Raw genomic sequence first — 24,828 nt, forward strand, 5'->3', positions numbered from 1 at the left:
CAACTTTGTCCATTTATCGACATTTTAAATTTAAGGAAATCCGACTTACGCCGGCATGAGAATTTTGTAATTACATTTTTGCTCTCATAGAGCGAGGTTAATCAAAATATCACTTTTTACATCCCACGGCAAACAACTTCATACTAAATCACGGAACTTAATCAGAGAAAATCCACATTATTCTCATCAATTCTCGGAAAAAATGGTGGACTGTCCAAAATCCACTCATCCAAAATATGCCTTGTTATTAGTGTGATAACCTGGCGCAAGTCACGGGAATTAGGGGACCCAGGTTCAAATTCAGGCAGGCAAATAATGTTTTTCCGACAAACTTTTCGCTATCAAGCCTATTTCTCCCCGACTCGATGATCATTCAAGGATTGAAATTCATACTTTTATGGAATGGAATAAATCTACATGATCAGAAGTGTAATACAACTTGCTCGAACCAGGGCTTTTTTAACGGTACTCCTTGCCTAGGATATTATTCTTGCCAAACTCAGGTGATAACAAATGAGTGAAACTCCACATAAAACCAATGAAAACCGAGGCATGCAAATTATATATCCAATGAACTTAAAGTATATCAATTCAGCAGTGGCGCCGACTCCATGGGGCCTGAGGGGGCCCGAGCCCCCTCAAAGATTCATTTGGGGGGGCAGAGCCCCCTCAATAATTCAAGAAAATAATTAAGTTATATTATGCCTTGTGAAATCACAAAAATATATTGGTGATTTTTATTTCCCATGCTTGACGATAGTTACCTTTTAAAATAAATTCAACAATTAGTGTTGAAAAAAATAATTATAAGGTTAAGCAGGTTAACTGAATCAAGTGTTGTGAATCATGGTAGTGTTTCGGTGCTGCGACACACTTTGAATTTAACCTCTTCCCGGGGCAAGACCTCCGATATGGGCCCCCCCAATATTTTTTATAAGTCGGCGCCCCTGCAATTCAGTTACACACCGCCACCAAGGATCACATGGCCCTTCTGAAGACTTAAATTAAAAATCAGTGAAGATTTCTCGGAGTAGTTGAAATGTTTTCCCGAAATATAAGAAGCAATGCGTAGTTATAAAATCTTGCCATTATTCTTCTCAATCAAAAGTACAAACTTCAATGATAAATTCTGCAATCCTAGTCCAAAATCTCATACTATATTTGCACTGAAATCAGAGTACAAAGAGCGAGAAAAACTAATCACCAGGGTTATCCTCAGTTCCTCAAGAGTGACAAACTGACAGGTGTCACTCAAGGTATGGAGGGGTTATGGGTGATTCGTGAACTTATTTCGAATTCACACAAATTGCCATGGGAAAAAATTCCCCTGGACCGGGGATCGAAGCACGGACTATTGGCTTTTTGGGCTACTGCGCACACCACTACAGGTTCCTGGATTCTCATTAAGGTTCCTAAATTCCCATGGCAATTGTACGAGGCTGATTGGGTCTGCGCAGAGGCCATGAAAGCCAAAAGTCTGTGTTGGAAATAAGGCTTCCGCGGAGTGGTGTCGATGAGTGGCTGCTGTCAGGTTCTCTCCCGCGTATGTTCATCCCAGGCGACGACATGTTTCGCAAACGTTGCAGTTTGCTTCTTCAGATCCGAAATGTAGGATGCAGTAGGTGATTTCGTTACATACCTTTCCTTCAGTCGGGGGCCAGTTTGTATCGCCGGCCGGTTCAGGCATACATCGGCCAAACGTCTAGAGCTCGAAGATGCGCCTTCAAGAGCACCAGAGAGCCATTAAAAACAAGCACCTCAGCCATCGCCGAACACACATGGAGCGGACCGAAACACAATGTAAATGTGGAAGAAGCAAGATTGATAACAAAAGAAAGGCGCTATTATGCGAGACTCATTAGAGAAGCCATCAAAATAAAGAAAAACCCAAATAATCTCAAAAGAGAAGATAGCTACACACTGCCCATTTCTCTCGTAATGTAAATGTATGAGAAGCAAGATCTGAGGTTTTCCCGGCGTATGATGATGTTAAAATTGTTTCGGGTTTCCCACCGGATGAGGTTCTCCATCCCTGCCGACGTTTCGATGGACGATACGACCATCGAAACGTCGGCAAAGATGGAGAACCTCATCCGGTGGGAAACCCGAAACAACTTCAATATCAGTAGAAGAAGCGATATTGATCACAAAATAAAGTCGCTACTATCCAACACTCATCAGAGAAGCCATCGAAATAAAGAAAAACCCAAATAATTTCAAAAGAGAAGATGGCTACACACTACCCAGCTGTTGGAAACGAGTTTTCAGCGAAAACAAGAACGCGCACCAAAACGAACCGGCCCCCGGCTGAAGGAAAGGTACTATATAAGGAAATCACCAACTGCATCCTACACTTCGGACCTGAAGAACAAACTGCCACGCTTGCGAGACATGTCGTCGCCTGAGATGAAAAGACGCAGGAGAGAACCTGAAAGCAGCCAATCACCATTAGCCCGTGGTTCGCTTTCCGGTGCAGGTTTTTTTCTCATTACAGTTCATGTATATTTCACCGCCGTTCACGTAGCAGACTTCGAAACATAACACTTATTTTGAATAGTTTACGTTAACGCCGAAACCACAGAAAGTAATGAAAAATTCATAATGAATTCACAGTTTTATTCCTCGATGAATACATCACGGACATGAATAATGAGACTTTGATTTGACGACATTAACAAGCTATGAAACGATGTTAGGAGAAAGGCTTGGGACTCACAAATATGTTCTTAAATGCACGATCATAGGACCGACTGACACGTACTTGATAACGATGAATGGCATTCCGAAACGACAGCAGAAGCGGGAATCAAGCGGAAGGCTTTGATTCAGCGATCATTTCTTTTTTTTCCCTTTCCCCTTGCCTTTACCTTTACCCTCCTTCTTTGGGCTCTCATTATAACCTCCTGGTGGTCCAAAGTCGGACATAACATACTGCGTTTCATCCGTAACATATCCGCGGGCCCTCTTCCGGTCCTCTCTCCTCTTCTGCCTGTCTTCTGCAGCATCGATCGCAGCTTCCTCCTCGTCCAGATCTTCCTTCGTCTTCGGAGCCCGGATCTGTAACGGGAGCGAGAGGATACTCTTTACACACTCGTGTCTCGCAGAAGGGATGGAACTCGGGAACTCCGTTTGAAATCGTGTCCCAAAACGCCCACGGAAGGGGAGTGCCAGGAGCTATCACACATTGTAAGTGAAGTCAGTGGCGCAGCGAGGGGGGGGGGGGTTTGGGGGATAACCCCCCCCCGCCCAGAGCTCAGAAATGTTTAAAAGTTCAATCCATTTTACTTAGTTGGATCAATATTTCTTACTTACAGAATAGTGTAAATATTAATAAAATATCCCTCCGGAAGCCGTAAAACTCACCATTTTGAACCATTTATATTGAATTTTTTCTAAAGGAGTTCCCCCTCGCACCTCCCTCATACCCTGGCAGTTATTCCACACCTCCAGACACCCCAGTATTAGTTGTGCCTAAACCCCCCCCCCCCCCCCCCCCCCGGCCTTAATTCCTAGCTGCGCCCCTTAGTGAGGTACTCTTATGATTACTTAGGCATAAATTCATAACCATCACCTGGGTGTCCAACGCTCGTTGCATGACCCTTTGGCTCATAAAGTGCATCCATTGTACGTATGTCACCAATTTCTACACGAATGCATGATTTCACTTGCGTAACTATGGGAACCCCCAACCGTTTTCCGAGGGGAGAGCCATGTGTACTCCAAGAAAACGACTATGAATTTGGGCTTTAGAATCTAAAGTTTAGATATAAAAATTTCATTCTAGTGCTATCATTAAATAAAAAAATTACCCGAATGATTGAGAGTTCAATTGATTACAATGAATACCCAGACACTAGGCCGTAGCCAGAAAAATATTTCGGGTGGTTCACATAGAGGGGAGATAGATTTCTGAGGGGGATTATTTGCAGGCAGTAGACCTATGTCTATCTCACAAACATTTCGGGGGGTTTGAATCAGCCGCGAAGCCAGGAATTTCGTTCGGGGGTGGTCCAAAATCGGATGGAAAATTTTTGGAAAAACAGAGTACTAAATAGACAGTTTTTAACTAATTTTTAATTAAAAACACTAACTTTTAATAATCGAAAAAAACTTCACTTGTCAAAGAAATCTTTTGTAAATTCGTTGTTTTCCAATATTTTGCTTTCTTTTACGAAGCAAATTAACTGTGTTTTTATATTTCAGGGGGAGGGAGTCCGGACCCCCTCGACCCACCCCCTCGCTACGCCACTGGTTTGAATCCCTCGAAAATCCTCCCCCACTCCCGCTACGGCATTCCCGAAATGAATAACATAGCAAAAAGTTTGCGGGTTCCGAAGTGAATACCATTGAAGAATAACACTCGAAATCAATGAACCACTGTTGCGTGCTCGGACATTTTGATGGCAACACAAGTCAGGAACCTTGTTTTCTTACGGTATCAGTGTGGTTATGTATTTTAAGTATGCTCATCCGTGAGCACTCATGTAATCATTTGAGTCCTCAGAATTCATTCGGGTGATCATTTATTCATTTGAATACTCGTGTAATAATATCCAGGTACCTAATCATCATCATGGCGCGAGTTGCGGCATTGATGAAAAAAAACAAGTCGGGGAGGGCAGTCACAAACTTGAACATTTTCACCCATTCAACATCCCCTCCCCGCTAAGTACTCACTCCATCCATAACAAAAATGCATATAAAATAATTCACAGCAAATAGGAGCTGTCATATGGCGGTGAGGATTTGTGCTTTATCTTTAGTAAGTTGTAACAAATCCGCCATCACCGAATGGGGAAAATTAGTAACTACCTTAGACACATGTATCACTTTGTATAACTGACAAGTATGACTTTAGAGAATAATTAAGCGCCATATAAGCAGTACCGTAGCTCCAAAACGTCTCCGAGAATTTCTTTGATCATGACTACAGGACTTCAAAGGAAGCTCATTCACTAAAATAATAATTTAGAATAAAAGTATGAACACATTAAATATATAGCAAAAATCATTAATAATAATAACAATTATATTTTCATACGCCGATATTTTCAAAGTCGAACCTTAATTTAATGAGATGTCGATAGAAAACGCTTTCTGTTCCAGCTAGGGGATTTTTAGTAGTACCTAGATGCTATAGATATCTCAGCCAAACTGGCTGGAAGTTTTTTCGCGTACATATTTTAAGAATATTTTAAAACCATTTTGGGGTGCTGAAACCATTTAAGGAATTCCTCCCTACCCACTATATCGTGGACTACCTCGTTTGCAATCATTAAAACCCACTCAACGCTTTCGTTTCATCCTCGCCCAAAATTCGAACACCTCCAGCCCCGTTATATTCTCCCTTGAGACAACTTCAATGGACAACACAAGGCTAGACTCCGCAAAAAAAACTTTTTTCAGCCATTATTTTATTTAACCCCTATATTTCCTTCATAACTTTACTCTCCAACGCAAAAGACGCCTTCGCAAGCGCAGCTCTCTTCTCCACACTTCCCACGTGATTTAATTGTTTCATCTATCTCGTTCTGCCCACTATTCCCACACGTCATGGACCGTCCTAATTCTATCTCAGTAGGTATAACTCTGCAGCATAGCTCTCATATGACTAATCTGAATTCAATGCTCTCGCAAAGTTAAAGCGAATCTATCAATGCCTGTCATAAGTGGTCGTAAGCGAATCTTATAAATTTATAAATTTCCCTTCAACAATTATTGCCGTGAAATTTCTCACCAATTTCCTCGACGTAAACATTAACTAGGCAAATCAAAAGCGAACGATTCCGTATAAATCCGCAACCTATTGCTACACAGCGTCGCCGTATATTGTAGTGTAATCATAGAAGAGTCACAGGAATTATACTCAAAAGATTAACAAGATGTCTCATAAGATTACAATACCTGTTACATTGAGGTACAGGGATAGATACATATCTGTCAACACACATGTATGTCTGTACATTTCCAAACTATGTTTACAAATAATTAACGCGACGCCCGACGCGACGCCGGCATGAGCCTATAGTTCAAATTTCAACTATTCCGAGCAGGGGCGCAGCCAGGAATTAAGGCTAGGGGGGGGGGGGGGTTTCAGGTGCAACTAATACTGGGGTGTATGGCATACCTGCCAGGGTAATCGGGAGGTGCGAGGGCCCTCCGCCAGAAAAAAATAAGATAAATCGTTAAAAATGGTGAGTTTAGCGGCTTTCTGAGGGATATTTTATTAATCCTTACACTATTCTATAAGTAATATTAATCCAAATAAAATAGATTAAACTTAAAATTTTGTCTGAGCTCTGGGGGGGGGGGGGGTTTATCCCCCAAAACTCCCCCCTCGCTGCGCCACTGATTCCGAGAGATAATAACCTCCGTGCTCCCGTAAGTGACCAAAACTCCGTTGACCACCTCACCTCTATCAATTGAATAATCGGTATGGTATTTGTTGGAGGCGACCGACGGCTGAGGTAATTTGCAGCATGAGGGAAGGGTATGGAAGGAAAGGTGGAGAGAAACCCGGCGGCGACATGACCCTCCTCTTAACGAAAGGCGCCAAGAGGACCACGGCTTATCGTCCCTCCCGATGGACGGAGTGTTGCGCTTGAAATGTCCTCCGGACAACATAAAAGCAGGGATCGGGCAGACTCTGAAAATTTTCTGCCACTGCCTGGATTTGAACCCGAGCCCAAGGGGGGGGGGGTGGAAGTCAACACTCTAGCCACCACACCAACCCCATCCCCCTTCCATTGAATAACATTCATTTCTATCTGTTCATGGTATTCTGATACCAATCACATGCATGTGACCACATGGACAGATATAATAAATAACCGTACGAAATTGCCAAATCGTATGAAAACTCACGAGCCGAGAAACATGTTATTGGCAGGGGACATTGAGATACGTATAAGCAGACGAGAACAAGGAAAAAGTATCTGGAAGTGGTGTCTTGAAATTACTTCGACTTGCCATTGCGGAAGATGACCATAAACAGCAGGGAGTCATAACCCTTCTCTCACTCACATAGAGAACGAATTCTTATGGTGATGACGGCAGCGTAAAACAAGGTACCGACAAGTGGTATGTGTTTTTCCTACGCGGTATACTTGATGCGTCATAACCGCGGAAGGAAACGCTGAGCTGACCAGAAATTCCCATCAAGAAGTCAAAACCGGGAATCCAAGGAAAACATTCGTCAAACCCTTAAAATGAAATCTGCAGCTCCTAAAAAGAAAGCAGAAAGTCATCATCACGATCAGATGGCTGACAATGAGCAGGGAATACAATTCAAAAGTTCTCAAGTGTGAATGTGGTCAAAGCAGAACGTGAGAGAAAAGAATTTCTACGTACGTTGATTACAGAGTATTCACCTCAACCGTTTATGTAGTCGTTTTTGCGCTGAATTACCTTGGATTCTTTCGGAATTATTTTTTGAGCCTATTGCGACTTATCTCCTGAGGCATGGAACTGGGAAGAATTATCATTCTCAGTGATCTATCAACCTATCCTAAAACGACTTACGTTACTTTAGTGGCCGGTATGACAGGCAGAAGGATGTAAGTGATCGAATGTAAGGGAGAGATAGTATCGTCGCACAGTGGTCTCAAATCGAAAAAAAGCAGGCTAAAAGTCATATTTTCGACTTTATACAAGACACTTTTGAATTGTGTATATGGATTTTGGACGATAATATGGCCTACAATATTTCGTACCTGATAGGCCAAGGTTATTATTGTGTTGACCTGTGTAACCCGCCAAATATGGTGACGTTTAGGTCAAATCGCCCGACGCGACGCCGGTATGGTTCAAGCTTATCTGATCTGTTCAAATTTCAACAAATCCGAAAGATAATAACCCCTGTACTCCTCTAAGCGCCCAAACCTCCATTGACCACCTCACCTCCACCTGTAATTCTCTGACCGCTGTCATCAGAACTTCGCATATTGCTGCTATTATAACTGAGTAACTAGCCTCTCTGCTCTAATATTAGGCTTTTTTATGAAGGGCGTTCATAAATCATTAGAATCCAAGATAAATAAGTAAATTTTTCATATTATTTATTATATAACATCTCGAAAAACAACCTCATGTTCGCGCTCCGGAAATATTGCCATTTCTGCTTCATGCGTTTAAGATATGTCGGTATCGGTTGCTACTTATAACTCCCTCACTCTCCTTGTTCTATCTCTCCATGCACTCCTTCCAGCCTAGTTTTAAAAAACAATCCTTTAGTGCCATTATCCCTCATAAAAATTTCACGATTTGCTTTTACCTTACTATCGTCTACCTACTATCCCCTACTATCATCGGCTAATCCGTACTTTGCAAATTTTATCTGATCCGGGAGATAATCCGCAATGGCCCCAAAACTATTTTAAACGCGACTCTGGGTATAGCGAGAAAACCTGACCGTGAGACTTACAACCTCGCATTCCGCATCCATCTCTCCTTAGCAACAGCTTCTTTGCTCTTCAACATGGCTAAAAGTAAAAATTTATGGTTTAAGAGCTAGTCTAAACAATCACTTATCAATTAATGAAAGCCGTGTCGGCTTATGAGTAAGGCGCTGTTTGGTGCCGGGGCGCCACCTAAAATGTAATTCATAATCGATGAAAGGCTACCAAAATCAAACGCTATCTCCTTTTCCCACAATGACTCGTGAGAGTGATTTGCCATCCATTTCTACAAAATGTTATCATTTCCCATCGTAAATATTTAGGCACTCCAGGTCTTTCTCGAACATCTCCAGCCCTGTTCCTCAGATGTAAATTTTCTAATTTTCCTGAATACTAAGCTGCATTAAAGTAGAAGTTTGGCCCCTTTCACTGAGCATAACTTTTAGCTTGCTCTCCATATTTTATCAATTTGATTTCACCACGCTGACCCCAGCATATCGTCCCCACATTCCATAGCTGGCTGGGTGAAAAATCCCGCTCACTGCTATCCAACCCAAGTTGCCAGATCTAAACCAATCTAAACAACTAGCCCTTGGCCAAGGGGAGAGGCCACTTGCGCAGTCCAGATGTACGAATTATCGGACTTTATTCCTACCTTTTCAGAAGGTAATAAAACATGCCAAATACTGATTCGGTCTGTAATATAACCCTTTGTGAAAAACGACAAGGCACCGGTCCTAAACGCCCCAATCCACGGACGGAGCTTTACTTGTGTGCGTACTTACCAGAGGATAACCAATCGTGTAAACTCGAGGGTGGGGGATGGATTACCTCCGGAAAACATTCTTACGCCACTGGGGCTCGAATCTGGACCTCATCTATCGTAACTCGTGTCCTACCGTCAAGTGCAGGGCTATTAATGAGGCTCTAGTTTTTCTCACTGCGTGTAGTGCATCGGATTTAAAAGAGACGTGCGGCAGATCGTGGTGCTTTGTTTACTGTGTACGCTAATTAATAGCATACCTATATAAATTATATTTTGCGGGAGGGGTCAATTTTTATGTTTTTTAGGTTAATTAATTAAAAATAAGCAAACCCTATGATATTTTATACCTAAAATAAATGTAAGTAAAATTTAAAAAAAATAAAATTCGATAGCACTCGTAGATAAATAGAAATTACTACAATAGTTCTAAACGGCAGGCGGTAGATTCCTCCTCAGAAAGCGCATAAACATCATCGGTAATATAAACCCATATCATAGAGATTTTGATATACCAAGATTTCCTGCGTATTTGCGAGCGGTATGGACTGCACTAGCACTAATTGTGAGATAAATCTACCTTTGGGGATAAGCCATTGAATGTTGATGAAATGCTATTTCCTTATAAAATTGAACATCAAAGAGAAAGTATTTTTCAGCGCATGAGTCGTCAATTAAGTACAATCATTAATTTACCCAATGCGGTAGTAAACACAGAAAATTCATTAGTTAAAATCTTCTCGCCTACCACTTGCACCAAATGAGTGTTTGATCCCAAAACGACATTGGCAAATATTTCTTCTGCCACAGGGAGTTTTTTCTAGGGTTTTCATCAGGAATAGTATCGATTTTCCAACATGAATTCTCTTTCACCTCAGTTATTTTTTTCCCGCTTTCACAACGTCCCAAATTCCACGCTTCCTCTTCCTCATTTCTCAATCAATTTCCTTCATTTCGATACGCACTCCAAACAATTTTGCTCCGTCGTTTGAGCGTCTCATCAGACTGCTATCCTCGCTCGAGATAAACAATTCTTCCGCTTTTATTTCCTCTCTGCCATGCTTCATCAGAGAGTATTTTTCTGAAGTATTCAACACGACATTCCATATTTAACGGACATTTTTTTTCCGTTTACAATCTATCACGTCTGTAAATAAAATCCATCATTTCAAGGCACAGCAATATGCAGATTAAGAACAATAATTAATACCACCTTTTACGGCATAGAACATCAAGGATAAAATGGAAAGCGTCTAGCTTCAACCATGACAATCGCAACGAAATATTATAGATATGCATATTATGAAGACAGTGTTTAAAACCTGCTTCGCTCTCACTTGATATTGGCGGAGTATTGAGTCTTACCACCGAACATATCCGCGACTTTCGTTCTGAAGGCACCCAACAGTTCCACTTTAGTTCATAGGAATCCACTTTCCAAGGAGTTCTTAGTATCAGCTGAAGTACAAGTAAATATAGCGACAGCACTGAGCTATCGGAATTTGAAATCAACGGAATATTGCAGAAATAAATAAAATCTGCTTATGAACATCGACTATTTGAAAAATGGAAAGGAATCAAACGCAAATAAAATCGCAAAAAGGTAAGAAGCTAAGTTTTTAAAACAAAAAGACAAAATAAAAGGTAATCTTTCTCTAGAAATATGATTACAAAACAAGGGAGAGTGCACATACCAACAATAAATAATATTTTCCAACATATAACACAGAAGATTCGCTAACATCATCGCTAACATTAAGGACTTTTATATCTTCCAACTAACCAATATAACTCAAAATGCCAAGAAAATTACCCTTTACTACGTATGCACGTATATTTAACGCAAATGACATGCATTATTTTACGATACAAAGCAGTCAGATAGTCATGAGGCAAAGATAAGGAAAATAAAGAGCAGAAGAGCAATGAACAACTAATTTGAATCCAGCGTCGTAAATGACCTATTATCCAACTTATTTTGCTCAATTAATGGGTGAATTTAATAGGATTCCGTTGGCCTTTTACGATTAAATAAACGCCTAGGACAAACATCAGGAATGGAGATGTAACGTAGGCGTTTATAGGAGCAGGACTATTAATGAAAAGATCATAAAGAAAAACATTTATGCACAAGTATGCCCTAAAATCGAAAAACCAAAGGGTACGAAGGTAATACTGTTTTGATGACTGAAACATTCCAAGGATTCCCAGGCAGAGAGCTCGAACTCGAAAAAAAAACCGCGCGTAGAAAATTTAAGAGCAATAACCAATCTTTTCAGGAAACAGGTTTCTCGCGCTCCCTTCTATCATTTAAATAACCACAAAATATATATGATTCCGTTCGAAGCGAAATGTTTCAGCTGTGGCTAGGCTCCGCAAAAGCTTTCCCTAGTGCGCAATACAGAAAGACATCTGTGATCCATCCAAAATTCCCATCCGAATTCTAGAGAGGAACGCTCCGGAATAAATATGCGACGATGTTTTGTGATAAAGTTTCTGGCATGGAATAAACGAATTTACAGACTCGAAGAAATAATATTGCACAGTGTCGCCAGAAGGGAGTGAATCGGAAAAGAACCATAAGCGCTTAAAAAATATAATTAACGGAGAGCTCGGATAATAGTGAAGAAATTATGCTAAGTCAAATTTCGTCTTTAGGGACACGACCATTCCGAAAAAGCCAATCGAAAATCCTTCGTCCTCCATTTTACCAGGGGCTTCCAAACAAACTACAAGAAGCGACCCAAGCAACAACCAATATTCCAACAACACCCAGACAACATGGTCGGCCTTAATCTACGACATCCGTGCATTATCCATATCAATCCAACTAACGCTGCATGGATATCTGTCAAATACCCTTAGGAACTGCCAAACAACGTCGCAGCGACGTCCAACAGTGGACATGGAGGTCCATATTTCAACATCTCTTCGATATCTTCACAATATCTTACGAGAGGGGTTACTTATTATGGTTTTTGGTAATCCTCAGACATGCAGACAAAACAATTGCGCTCTTCAACTATATGCAGAACATTTTCTGCCTATAGACACTGTTTGGAATAACAATTTTTTAATATCAAGGATACTACAACTTGGATATCTACGGATTTTCACATCTCGTCGTCGATGTTAAAAATATGATATCTATTTAACTTTGTCAGAATATCCATCGTGTAATAACGTTTTTTTTTTTTAATATATCCACCTTATTTAGATATCCGATGGATACCGTCTGCTGCCGGTGGATACAGGGAAGCGGAATAAATACCAGATGATATGAGAGGAATTAGGTACTAAAGATTCTCCCCATCGTCTAGCTACATGGAATATTGGTTTCAATGACTGCGCAACTCCCAAGGTGATACAATGGAGAGCATAGCCACGAACGTCACGGCGAACGCTAGTCGCTTTACGGGAAACGGCGAAAGACCACTTCTCTTTAAATGCCCTCTCTGCGACTTAAATTCGCCGCACGGCCTGCGCATTTCCGAGCGACGAATCGATCACGGGCCGAATGCTCGAGTACCTAGAAAATGATATCGGCCTAGAGGGGTAGAAAAGTGTTCTTATAATATTAAAACCGTCCAGAAGCTCCACAAAGGAGTTGAGGGGTTCATTCGGGCGATGGAGAACTCGAAGACAACGTGAATATTTTATTCATGAGAAACAGTGAGCTCGGATAAAAGGGTAAAAATATTGCTCAACTTTAATTTAAAAAAATGGAAGAAACACGAAAGTCTTCCTATCAAATAAGTAAATAATGAGGCAAATTCGAAATGGGAACTTAATCTATATGATGTATTGCGATATTGCAGATGTGATATTTAACCGTTGATATGGAAGCACTGACATGAGGTATTGGTGAATCGGATTCCTTCCAGATAGACCAATGCTTCAACAATATATTCGGTACTGAATCCGTTATGTTAGCACGTTAAATTAAAAAGTCCTTACAGAAAATACATAAAAACATACTTTTAAAGTAATTACATCCAGTAATGACTATTCGCTGCAGTTTTACTAGAATTCCGTTACATTAAATAGCCATAAAAACGCTACATTCTTCAAAAAAAAACCCTAATACCATAGCATTTTCCGGGGGCTACGCATAAAAAGCATTTTCAATGAGGGGCGTATTGTCGTGGTATGAGTATTCAGCAATTATTTTTTAGTTCTTTTACCATGATAAGTTCTAATAAGCACACTTAACCAGTAATAGCTAATAATTTTCGGGATTGTACTATTTGCTTATAGTTTTTCGTCCCAAATCTCTCTCGTATTCGTAGCTCACGCTGAAACCACACAAATATGGATAGAAATAATTTTCCAGAAAGAATTATTTTTCATGGGTAACAAAACCTCACGAGAAAAGGGAATTCGTTAAATTAAATTCCAAAATGATTTCAGAAATCGATAAAAATGAATGGTAAAAGAGAAAGAATAATTCGTTATGCCATATGTTCGGGGACTTTACTTAATTACGACATAACTTGCCCTAAATCTGAAGAAACATAAAAATAAGTAAAACTTGGAAATACAGAAATGGTGTATCCATCAGTGGCGCAACGAGGAGGGGGGGGTTTGGGGGATAAACCCCCCCCCACAGAGCCCAGAGAAATTTTTAAGTTTAATCCATTTTACTTAATTGAATTGATATTATTACTAAAATAGTGTAAGGATTAATAAAATATCCCCCAGAAAGCCATAAATCTCACCACTTAGAATCATTTTTATTAAATTTCCGCAATCTATTAATCTCGCACCTACCTTTTATCCTGGAGGGTATTCCATACCCCCACACACCCCGGCATTAGTTGCACCAAAACCCCCCCTAGCCTTGATTCCTAGCTGCGCCCCCGGTATCCATTAATTTCCCTTGTTCCCGATTTCTTCGAATATTTATTGCTATGACATATATAGTATCGACTAGATAAAATATCTCAATCATTTACTGTGTAGCGGGGGTAAAATTTTGAAATTAATCGGAAAAAATCGCAACTGTTTAGTTATTGTTGCAGGCAACTTTTCCCAGATATTACATTTTTCTACGAATGACACTAAAATCCACTCTAGTATCCACCGCACTACATGCCTATCGCAGTCAGGATTCGAGTTATTGGTGAGACACATCCAATTCATTCTACTACAATCTACCCACTAAGTATACATGTTATCATTGGGGTATCAATACTCACCATACAATCGTGCACTGATTCGGGACATAAGTCTCCAGAAACGTACAAGATAAAAGTTTACCCAACGGACAGAAACTACAGTTTTAGGAAATTTGGATTGCGTCGGCCATCAACACTTATAGAAACAAGATTTAATCACAAGCACATAATCTTCATCGAATTCAAGCAACCTTGTATTTAAGGTAACTTTAAGTCACCCATTGGCTATTGATTTTTCTCAAGATTGAGAAATGAAATTGTGCTTGAGATTAGCTGTAGGTCTACATTCACATCAAAACTCGTTAAGTGAACTATTCGATTGAAGAAATTGCTATTGAGGGGGGGAAATAAAATTGATAACTCTACGGGTAACACAGTGGAAATGTTGAACATCAATAACGTAAAAATCAAACTTCTTTGCGCATGAATACGACACGGTGTGGTGAAACATGTTGGGCGAGTGTAAAATAAATTTCACTGTATAGTGCGAAGTTTGATTACCCCATAATGAAGTAGGGGAAAACCTTTTAATCATAAAATTTAAGCAATAATCCTGATCTCTTTCTACCATACTCTCGATATTTTTAAAGATAAGATATTTAGGTGTTCCATGTTCTTCTCACGAAAAGAAGAAAATATTTGCATTCAATGAAATTTTATCATTTGTACATGGCTTTCTGCATCTTTTCTCCTCAGACCATCGTTGCCTAAAGAACAATTCTATTTTCTTCTTCATTTTCTATAATTTTAACATAATTTCTATTGGCGGATGCTCGAATCTGCCAACCAACTAAAGATCTAACGCTATTCTGATACTATTTAAAGTAGCTCTACAGAATCCGAATAATTGACTGAATACTCAGGTAAAGCATGTATTCAGCATCCAAAGTTCGGATTGGTAGCATTGATAATCATGGGTTGTCGATGACTTTATCAGATGTTATTGGTACAGAATCGAGAAATCCTGATTTGAGCCAGGTCAATGTGAATTTTTTCTTCCTCTTAAAAATCCTTGCATAATAGAGCTAACATTGTGAATAAAATAAAAGATATAAGTAGGGCAACAATATGCCAGTATATATATATATATATGCTTCTGAGTATGCCAGCAGGTTTACAAGGTATTATCTATAGAAAGATCTAGTTCACTATGGCTTCCCTCAATCGAAAACATTTTTTGAGGATCGTCGTCGTCGTCGAAAACATTTTCTAATATTCATAGAGAAAAGGATTGGATGCAACAAAGTTGGTTCACGAACGCAATTAAGCGTTTGAAGCTTATATTTGTGTATCTATTATCTTGGAAATGCAGGTTCGCTTTGTATTTTTTGCTTTAATCTTTCTGAACATGGTTTCGGCATCAGATGGCAATATCTAGACCCTTGATAGTGAAATATCATATCGAAACGATGTTGGGTACAAGTCTCCGCGAGGAATCTACAGTTTCAGTATATAGAGGAAGTTTAATTTGATTTAATTATCTAACACCTACCTCGAGCACTAGTTTTGGCCTTGCTTTTCCATCCGTCATGACCTGTTCCCCAACGCTGATGCTGAATATTTCTTTGCTATTGGATTTCTTTGCCGAAACCTCTTCTGTCTTGCTGTCACGACGAGCAGAAGAACGGCGACCATTGTTGGGTTCGTCGTAGGGTACTAAGCCATCGGACATCTCCTCTGACTTGAGCTCATTCTCCCACTCAGGGTCGAACGATACCCGATAGCCACCCTCCTTTTCCGCCATAGCCTGCAGAGATCTTCCCGGGCCGCGACCGCAACCGACCATCTGGGCCGAATTGCGCTGGGATGACCTCTTCTGCTGCTGCTGTTGCGGCCTCCGTTCATTCGCTTCCTCCTTCGGTTCCACTTGGTCCCTTTTGGAGCACCTCTGCGCCGCCGGACATCGCCGAGAGTCACTGGAGACGGGAGCCTCGACCGCCGCGAGCTTGGCCAGAGCATCCTGGCCTCCGGCTTCCCCGAGAGCATTCGACGGCTTGCATTTCTTCAGGACCTTGAAGTATAGCGTGTGGCCGTTCACGGAGGCGCGGATCTCCTCGTACCGGAACTCCTCTTGCGCGGGCATCTCCATATAGGCGCTTGTCGCGTCGTCGCGAAGCTCTTTGGACATATTATAAATTGAATTGAAAATTGTCTTTATTGTTCTGGAAAAATTAAGTCCCCTAGAAAAAATTTCTACACGCCACAACAAACAATTGACAAAAAATATCTTAATATGCAGTGGTAACACGGTAACACCAATACTCAATTCGCTACGGAGCAGAACCTATAAAACACAAATAAAACAGCAGTGGAGACTCAAAAATTGAAATAACGTAACTTTTCAGAGATTTAAACTATAAACCTTTCAATTTCAACTTCAAAGGGGTTGATTTGATTGAGTGGGTGACAAAGCTGATCAATTTTAATGATACTTCAATAGCATATGATAAATGTCATTCAAAATTAGAGGGAAGACATTATATCAGCCAGTCAAAGCACTCCATATACTATAGAAAATTGTATTAATAACAAGCAAAAAACTAATAAATTTACATAAATAACCGCTAATTTTATTTATACAATTATAAATTGTAGACGAGTAACTAGCATTCTCGGGTAAACAATTCCATAATTTGCGGGAATAATTAGGGAAAAAGCAATCAAATATTAAGGAATGGAATTTATGAACAACGAATAAGTCAGAGACCAGTATTAATTTCTTTCCTATTTTACATTTTATCTATACAAAGTGCTTAAATACTAATAGGTGGGGTTTTTGGGTTTCAGGATCTTGCCTACGAATGAAGTCTTTTTGCTGTTGCCGGCGTTTAAGCAATGTTAGGCATTTTATTTTATGATAATAAGGCAAGAAGTTTTCACCACAGCAGATGTTAAAAACAAAACGCAAATAGGAGTTCTGAAGACGCAGTCAGTTGGTGTAGAGTTCAAAGTAAACATCTGAGGAAATCATTGAGAAATAGTCGAAATGTGGGAATACAAGAGTTTGAACCAGTTAAACGCTTAATTAAAGCGGGAGCGTATGCCTTCAATGCTTTAATTGGTAAATGGTCTATAATACACATTTTTTGATAAAGCTTTAACATGCTCCCGCCAACTCAAGGAATCAATTAATAGATTTCCGAAACTTTTCACAGGAATTGAGGAATTTACAATGATATTCTAAATCTTATTTTGGGAAGGCCACTCATAGAGATGAAGTCCTGATAGGAAATATTGACGAAAATTGTTGGCTTACAACTAGTGTAGTCAGGATTTTAAGTTAAGGCATTGAACAATTAGCCATTTACAGAAACATTGGATATATTTGCTGATCAATTCCACACCTCATTCCATTTATTTGGATAGGATTCAAGACAAATCTGCAAGTTGTCTAGACAAAGATACATTTGAATGAGATGTAAGAGCCAGCGAGGTGAAAAACAACACTTCAAGAATGGAGCCTTGAAGAAATCCTCTGGAACTGATAGAAAATTTGATTAAAATAAAATTTTTCGATGTCTTACCGCGTACTTCAGGTTATATCCCGACGTTTCGTGACCTCTGCTGGTCGTTTCTTCAGGTGTAATTGGGCTGTTACCGGTGTTGATTGAAATATATGCTCCTCAAGTTGGTGGGTTAGGGGGTACGGAAGAGAGGTTGAGGAGATTAGTCGGTTCAAAACAGGCATCCAGGAGTTGCTCGATTGGAGGCCGAAATCCCTGTTGGTATTCTATTTTTGTTTTCGAATTTCTATCGCCTCTAGAAGCAACTGAAGTTTAAATCTGTTAAACCAGGCGAGAGCTTTGTTTTTTTTTTTCAAAATAAATTCGTTGTCCTGGAGCCGCGTGTTCCGCCAATTTTGAATGTTGCTGGAGTCGAAGCCCAATCACCACTGAAATAGCGGCCAGCAAGAGTCGCGAAACGTCGGGATATAACCTGAACTACGCGGTAAGACCCGAAAAATTTTATTTTTATCAAATTTTCTCCCAGTTTCGGGGGAGTTCCACAAGGCACAATTCTTGAACCGTTTTTGTTCAAGCACCTCGCTAGCTCTTATACCTCACTGCAAATGTCATATTTATGCAGACAACTTGCAGATTTACATTCACCGTATTTGACGGCCAGTTCCTGATTGAATAGGTTAGAATGATACGAAGACGGAACAGTGGGAGAAAACATACGTCCGATGGCCTGTATCTGTCCCGAGCCTTGCATCCAGTCAGCTTCGCTCTCCAAATTGCCGGCGGTGAGATTGGTGCTGCTGAAGTCGGTGCCGCTCTCGCAGGGCAAAAAAACCCCATCGGCCATCTCCTCTCCGAAACTGCACGGTTCCATCCCACTCCCTGTAAACAATAGAGGAGTCAAGTTAGCGGTGAGGACAGGAAGAGAGGGCACACTAACCGGCCACTCAATGTCTCGCGGGCTCAGGTGGCACGCTCAAGGTGTCATCGCACTTACATTACAGCTAGGCTTTACATGCAAATTACGCAGCGTATAAATATTAGCGAGAAATTATGATTTAACGGCAGAAATTTAAGGAAAGACGCCCAAAATTTACCTTCTACGAGAGAAAATTAATCCTCAAAGCACCGTAGATTCAGGAAACATTCATTCAAAAATAAAAACGTAAATTAATTTAAATATAAACTGCCAAAAGTAAGTAATAATTCCGAAGTTTCAGGTCGTATCACATGAAAAAATGAACATAAAAGTTTAAAAACTACATCCCATTCTTATAAATGAAAGACCGCTCATCTTCTAAATATATGGCTTGCATATATGTGGACATAATCTCCATCTTATCTCCAATCAAGAGAAGATACACACACACTTAAGAAGGAGAACGAGAAAAGCCTTCGCGATTTAGGTTTGGAGATGAATGGAGAAGGACGACGAACTACCGTCGCGTTTCATGAATGCGAGCAATGAAACAAAAGAATAAAAATTCCACGGAGATAGGAGAGGATTTGTGAGGAGAGTATCGCTTTAAACCACAACATTCGCGTCCTCAAAGGATACTTTGAGCTATTCGGAAGGACACAGTGTTGTGGAAAAACAATGCTTATATGGCGAGAGTATTTCCAAAGCCTGGGCGCCAGTGAAAATAGTGACGAATGATATGAGCCATAATACTGACGGGGAACCTAGAATATAATAACCAGGAAGTGGTTTTATTAACACTTTCACTGCTGGCCATTTTGATGAAAAATGTCGCCATGAGCGGCAGTGGTTTTTCTGCAATAACCAAGTAGATATGTCTCTATGGATACCGTAAAAATAATAATAATAAATCCTATGATTGTTTTTAACAAATAAAACTAAGGACGCACCGGTGCGTCTGCCGCACACAGCATTGACAAAGCTATGCAACCCGTGCCGCATGCATTATGGAACCCGCTATACATATTTCAATCACCCTTATTTTCAAAGTCTTATCGATCGACTTCAATCGACTTATTTTTCAAAGATATATTTACAAAATTTGAGCATTCGAAAACGACAAAATTTTATTTATTTTTAATGAAATCATTTTTTTGTCGTAATATAATTACAAACTCATAATTTACTCATGGTTTTGGGATAACTTTCAATAATCATACTGAAAAAACACTAGAATAAAGAGTACAATCAAAGCCAGTTCAGAGTTCAGCCAAAGCGAATTCAATACAGTGAGTGGACTGTGCAAAGCTAATTGACATTCTTAAGAAAATAGGCGTCGTTTGGAAGAATAGGCGACTCCGTCGAATTATTTAAGGCCCAGAATACGCATGTAAGGTTAGCGGACGGAGAATCAAGGTGGGCAAGCATTGGCCGAGGATTGAGGCAGGGCTGTCCACTATCGCCATTGGTTTTTAACCTGTACACAGATGAGGCGGTAAGGGAGGCGCGGGTTGAGTTGGAAGCAGGAGTTTAATTGGAGGGACTGAAGCTTAAATCAACGAATTTCGCAGATGATAAGGTGTTGTTTAGACAGTCTTTGAGAGGGATTCAGGCTCTAATGGATGCGTTAGACGAACTTTGTGAGGAATATAGCATGATCGACAAAATGTTACATATAAATCTACCTTGACCTGTAGAGTTCTTAAATGATATTAGAACAAGGATGGAATCGAATTCGTCAGGAATGCTTGAAGACCATCGCGGTGGAATACTATTTTTTAAGAAACAAAGGCTACTCAGCTGCCGAAGGAGTTGTGAATGAATTCAGGCGACGCAAGAAGAATTTAGGCTAAGGGGTAAAATTTGTCATCATGGATTTACATCCCGAATGACAAAACCCATGCTGGAGGAAGCGAGTTTCCGAAAAAAAGCCACAGATCGGCCGCCGCAGAAACCACTGAAGAGGACTGCCGGAGGCCATCTACAAGTAATGTGGGATTAGATTAGTCACGTATTTCCTGACGGTTAAGATATCCTTATGAACGTTTCGTTTTTTTAACGGCTTTTTCAAGTATAAAATTTTAAAAATTATCACTGGTCGATAGGGCAAACTACTTTGCGGTTCCAATACGGATAACAACAAGAATGAAAATTGAAATATCACGGTATAAAGTCCTATGGCGCACCATGGGTGTTAACGTCGCGTCGTCACTTATTTACAACGAAGGGATGCCGATATGGAAGAGAGTGTGGATCTGGGCCACTAAAAAGTTTTCGGATAGACAATACTGCATACTCTTCCGGGCAAACGGCCCTTTCCTCTGATTTAGCGTTAAAATAGAGGGAAACATTTATAAAGCATTAGAATTCCTAAAATAACATAGTTAAAACTTTCAGTACTATTCTAGTTCTCTAACGTTCTCTCTAAAGTTCTCTAATATTTTATATTTCAAGTATTCTGTGATTGGAACGATCCTTTAATGTTCTAGCGAATCGGCAATTGTAAAATGGACGTATATGTAATAATTCGATACTTTTTTAATGGCTCATGTATACGACTCCTAATACAACGGCACCTTTTGGTGTGCGCAGAAAACAAATTTAGTGCCAACGTAATTTTGTCTCGACTTTTTTATCTCGCCATCTTTATTTAAATTTCAATATTTTTGGATGAATTGATACCCGTAATTTTTGCCTAAACGATCGCGGACAATTTTGAAGAGTTTCTCTAAAACTGCCATACAAACAATCCAAGATATAATTCCGAATTTTTGCATGGAGATGGAAGCCTCCGAGAGTCAACCATCAATTTTCTTCATTCTCGTAAAGCTGATTCACTTCAATTCCACTTTATAAAATATATTTATTACAAGAGCTGGGTAGTGCAGACGTGAAGGATCATCAGGTAATTTATTGAAAAGTTGGTCACTTTAAATACACATTCCTCAGCTCATTTTACCCCGGGAATTTAAAGTGATAACCTAGTGAAATATGTTCCTGATGATGCTGATTTTTGGTGAAAACAGGGTCAACAATAATTTTATTTTTATGAGGGATCGCAGTGAAATCATGAATCGACCATCGCCATAAATTGTTTTCTTAAGCGAATAAGTTTTTTATTTGGTAGAATCAGATGATACTGCGGAAAATAAGTCTTTAAAATGACGTGAAAACCAGGGGGCTCAAGTGGTGATATTCTTCATTTCTCGCAGTGCTCACCAATCCTACCTGTAGTACGCGCGGTTGAAGGTTGAGATGAAGTTGGAGGTGCCATAAATATTTTGTGGCCAATTCAAAGTAAATAGGAAAGATAACTTTTAAACCAGGAGTAATTTCCTTTTTCCGATAACCGCAATGCCTGCCGTCGAATCCCGAAAAACCTCACGCTGAGAATTGCTCAAGTAATGCAGCCAATTTTCAATAAGTTTGTGCCTTAAATTTAATGCTGGATTCAGAAAGGTTACATGTTGGGCGATTAACCTTATTTTTTCCTGTCATTTGTTTACCAATGAACCGGCACCAAGAAGTTATCCCACACTATAAAAAAATGTTTTGGGTCACCCTAATGAGTGGTGATCGTGTGTTTCTAAACAAATACTGGTATGGCACTAAAATATACTTAAAAAGTGATTTAAAACTATTGCCATTTTGTTAAATCTTATATTGCAACACAAAAACATGCACTAAAGAGCATCGAGGAGAAAAAAATGTTCATACCTTCAGTCATTTCCTTATCATTTTCACTATCTGACTGTTGTATACACGCTCCCACAGAAATTGGGGCTAGGATCATTTTTCCAAAACATGATATTCGCACGCAAGCAAACATTGAGCCAATCTGAAAATAAAAAGATAATTTTACTTTAAATAAAGTCCAATCGAATTACTATACTTGAGGAGAATGATTTCCTTTAAAATGTATTTTACCAAGATAACAGGCATTACAAAGTTTCTGAAATACTTTCGAAATTTCTATTACGAGTATAATTGTCATAAAGAAGAGTTTGATTAAAAACTTACAATTATGTGCCTTGCATAAATAAATAAATGTAAATGTTTAAAATAACTCCAGTTACAACATTTAACTCAATATAATCAAAAAAGTAAAAAGTTTAAAATGTGCTGATAAATGAAAACCGGCATTCAAACACTGCTAAAAGAAAAAATGAACAATTGTAAGGATTCTCAGAACCTTATTTATGAATTAACTTCATTTGAAAAATAGTGAAAAATTGCGTCTCACTACGCGCACACTCTTTAAATGTATCCGAGATTGACGAATACTCTTCCAACTTCTAAACTACAGATTTCAATTAGTTTTTTAACTGAAGGACAGATGGGCCATGGGTGAACAGGAACAGTTCTTTTCGTCACAATAACCCTCAAAATAAAATACATAGTCCTCATAGACGCTGGCGAGTTGAACATCCAGAAAGGATGAAGGCATCTTTAATGTGCTGGATATCTTCACCAGAACAGCTGAATCGTTAGTGGTATCAAATAAGCGTATGGCAATTCGACCGACTTTTATACGAACCATTATAAACGTTTACGCTAGATATGTACTTTCATAACATAGTCGGTGGACCATTGCCTAAACTTTGGCGAGATGCTGACACAACACATATATGCTAATACAACAGCTGACATTCAACTGGTCCTGACAGCTTATGATTTTCCAATTTAAAATACTAATAAAAGGCAAATGATAATCAGCTGCTTAAGTGATTGTTAGACACAGTGAAAGATAAAATATTGTAAGTTAAGACGGAATTGTTCGTTAAGCAACAATAAATTATGTTTGGAACATTAAGAAAATTTGTTAGTAAAAGTAGACCTCTAATCTAGGTGAACTTTACACCTATGGTCAACACTAAAACCTTAATCAAAGAAGTATTATCTGCTTAGTAAGCAGCCAGTAAAGTAAAATTAGCTGCTTCATTTCTAGGTTGAGAACTCCAAATTTTCAGAGGGCTGATTGCATATTTTAGCCAAAATTGTAATCAACAGCAACCGATTTTGATGATTAGTAAGGTACGCATACGTGCGAGCGCAGAAATCGAAAGATCGAAAAATAATGAAGCATTGGTAGTCACAACATAACTGTATTTGACATAACTTGTAGACAAAACTAAACTGCATGTAATTTAAAATGAATGGTAGCAGCATGATGTTAGAAATTTCGAGGCAACTAGTTGGTAGTACAAATTGATTCAAAATTTAATAATTACTGACCTCCGTTCCCGTAAAATCTCTGATAGGGTAATCCTCTTTTGTTCCACATGTTAGGGGTGCATCCATTATGTCACTGGCTTGGCTAAGCATCTGTGCAAAGAGTTCCCCCATCGGTACGGCACAACATCCAATAGGCGTTCTCGAATTAGAATCGCCACAAAATATGGAATCCAGACTATAAAGTTTAATTTGGACGGGGAAGCTACAGGGAGGCAAGGGCTGGCACACGAAAGGCTGGAGCTGTTTTTCCGAAAGTGCAAAAAGGCACGATTTTCCACATTTTGGCTCCGACTTGGTGCAATCAAATGAATCTCTGCTCTCATCTTCGCAAAGCTGAAATAGAGGAGAAAACTTAATTCGCGGATTCCATTACTCAATAGCTAAAAATCTATCACCGCTATGATTTCTTAACACAATGACATACCTCTATTTCTGGGAAATTCATGAATGTCACAGTCAGGCGTGTGCTTTCACAAAGAACCAAATCGTCAGATCCAAGCCTTAATCTAAGATCTGGATTCGATATGAGTACTCTGCAGACCTGGCATTCGAGGAGAAACATTTGCTCCGTAGAGGTGATGGGGTTTTCATCAGGGTTTTCTACAGCTGTGGTCGACGACTGTGATGTAAATAAATACGCAAAGTAAAGCCAGTGTATAAAACTGCCAGTATATTACCGTAAGTAACGATCAAAGAATTACCGTACCTTTTCATCACTTGAATTTTCTCCTTTCCAATCCAAATTCTCACTGGAATTTACTTCTTCAGATTCCATTTTCGGGAATATTTTACGCGAGGTATTTACTGGAAATTTTGATGCAAGTAAAAACAAATGAAATAAAACTAAGCTGAATTGTTTTGATAAGCAAACCTACAT

General features: G+C 39.5%; 1 protein-coding gene across 1 annotated transcript; it reads right to left on the reverse strand.

The window, feature by feature from the left end:
• Nucleotides 1-2,601: 2,601 nt before the first annotated feature.
• On the reverse strand, nucleotides 2,602-24,828 carry LOC124158670. Its single transcript, XM_046533888.1, has 7 exons — nucleotides 24,658-24,828; nucleotides 24,376-24,570; nucleotides 23,952-24,284; nucleotides 22,434-22,554; nucleotides 18,518-18,679; nucleotides 15,829-16,454; nucleotides 2,602-3,057 (listed from the first exon to the last, which is right to left on the reverse strand). The coding sequence occupies exons 1-7, from the start codon at nucleotides 24,724-24,726 to the stop codon at nucleotides 2,833-2,835; spliced, it is 1,731 nt and encodes a 576-aa protein (XP_046389844.1). The 5' UTR covers nucleotides 24,727-24,828; the 3' UTR covers nucleotides 2,602-2,832.

This window comes from Ischnura elegans, chromosome 5, assembly GCF_921293095.1.
Source record: "Ischnura elegans chromosome 5, ioIscEleg1.1, whole genome shotgun sequence".
NCBI classification, from domain to species: Eukaryota; Metazoa; Arthropoda; class Insecta; order Odonata; family Coenagrionidae; genus Ischnura; species Ischnura elegans.

What these genes read in the sequence shown, in the direction of transcription:
- LOC124158670 (XM_046533888.1), bottom strand. Translation starts at nt 24,726, where the DNA reads ATGGAATCTGAAGAAGTAAATTCCAGTGAGAATTTGGATTGGAAAGGA. An exon ending in ACAGATACAGGCCATCGGAC is followed by an intron (nt 16,455 to 18,517) that starts GTATGTTTTCTC and finishes ATATGTCCAAAG; the next exon opens with AGCTTCGCGACGACGCGACA. An exon ending in GGCCAAAACTAGTGCTCGAG is followed by an intron (nt 3,058 to 15,828) that starts GTAGGTGTTAGA and finishes CTCCCGTTACAG; the next exon opens with ATCCGGGCTCCGAAGACGAA.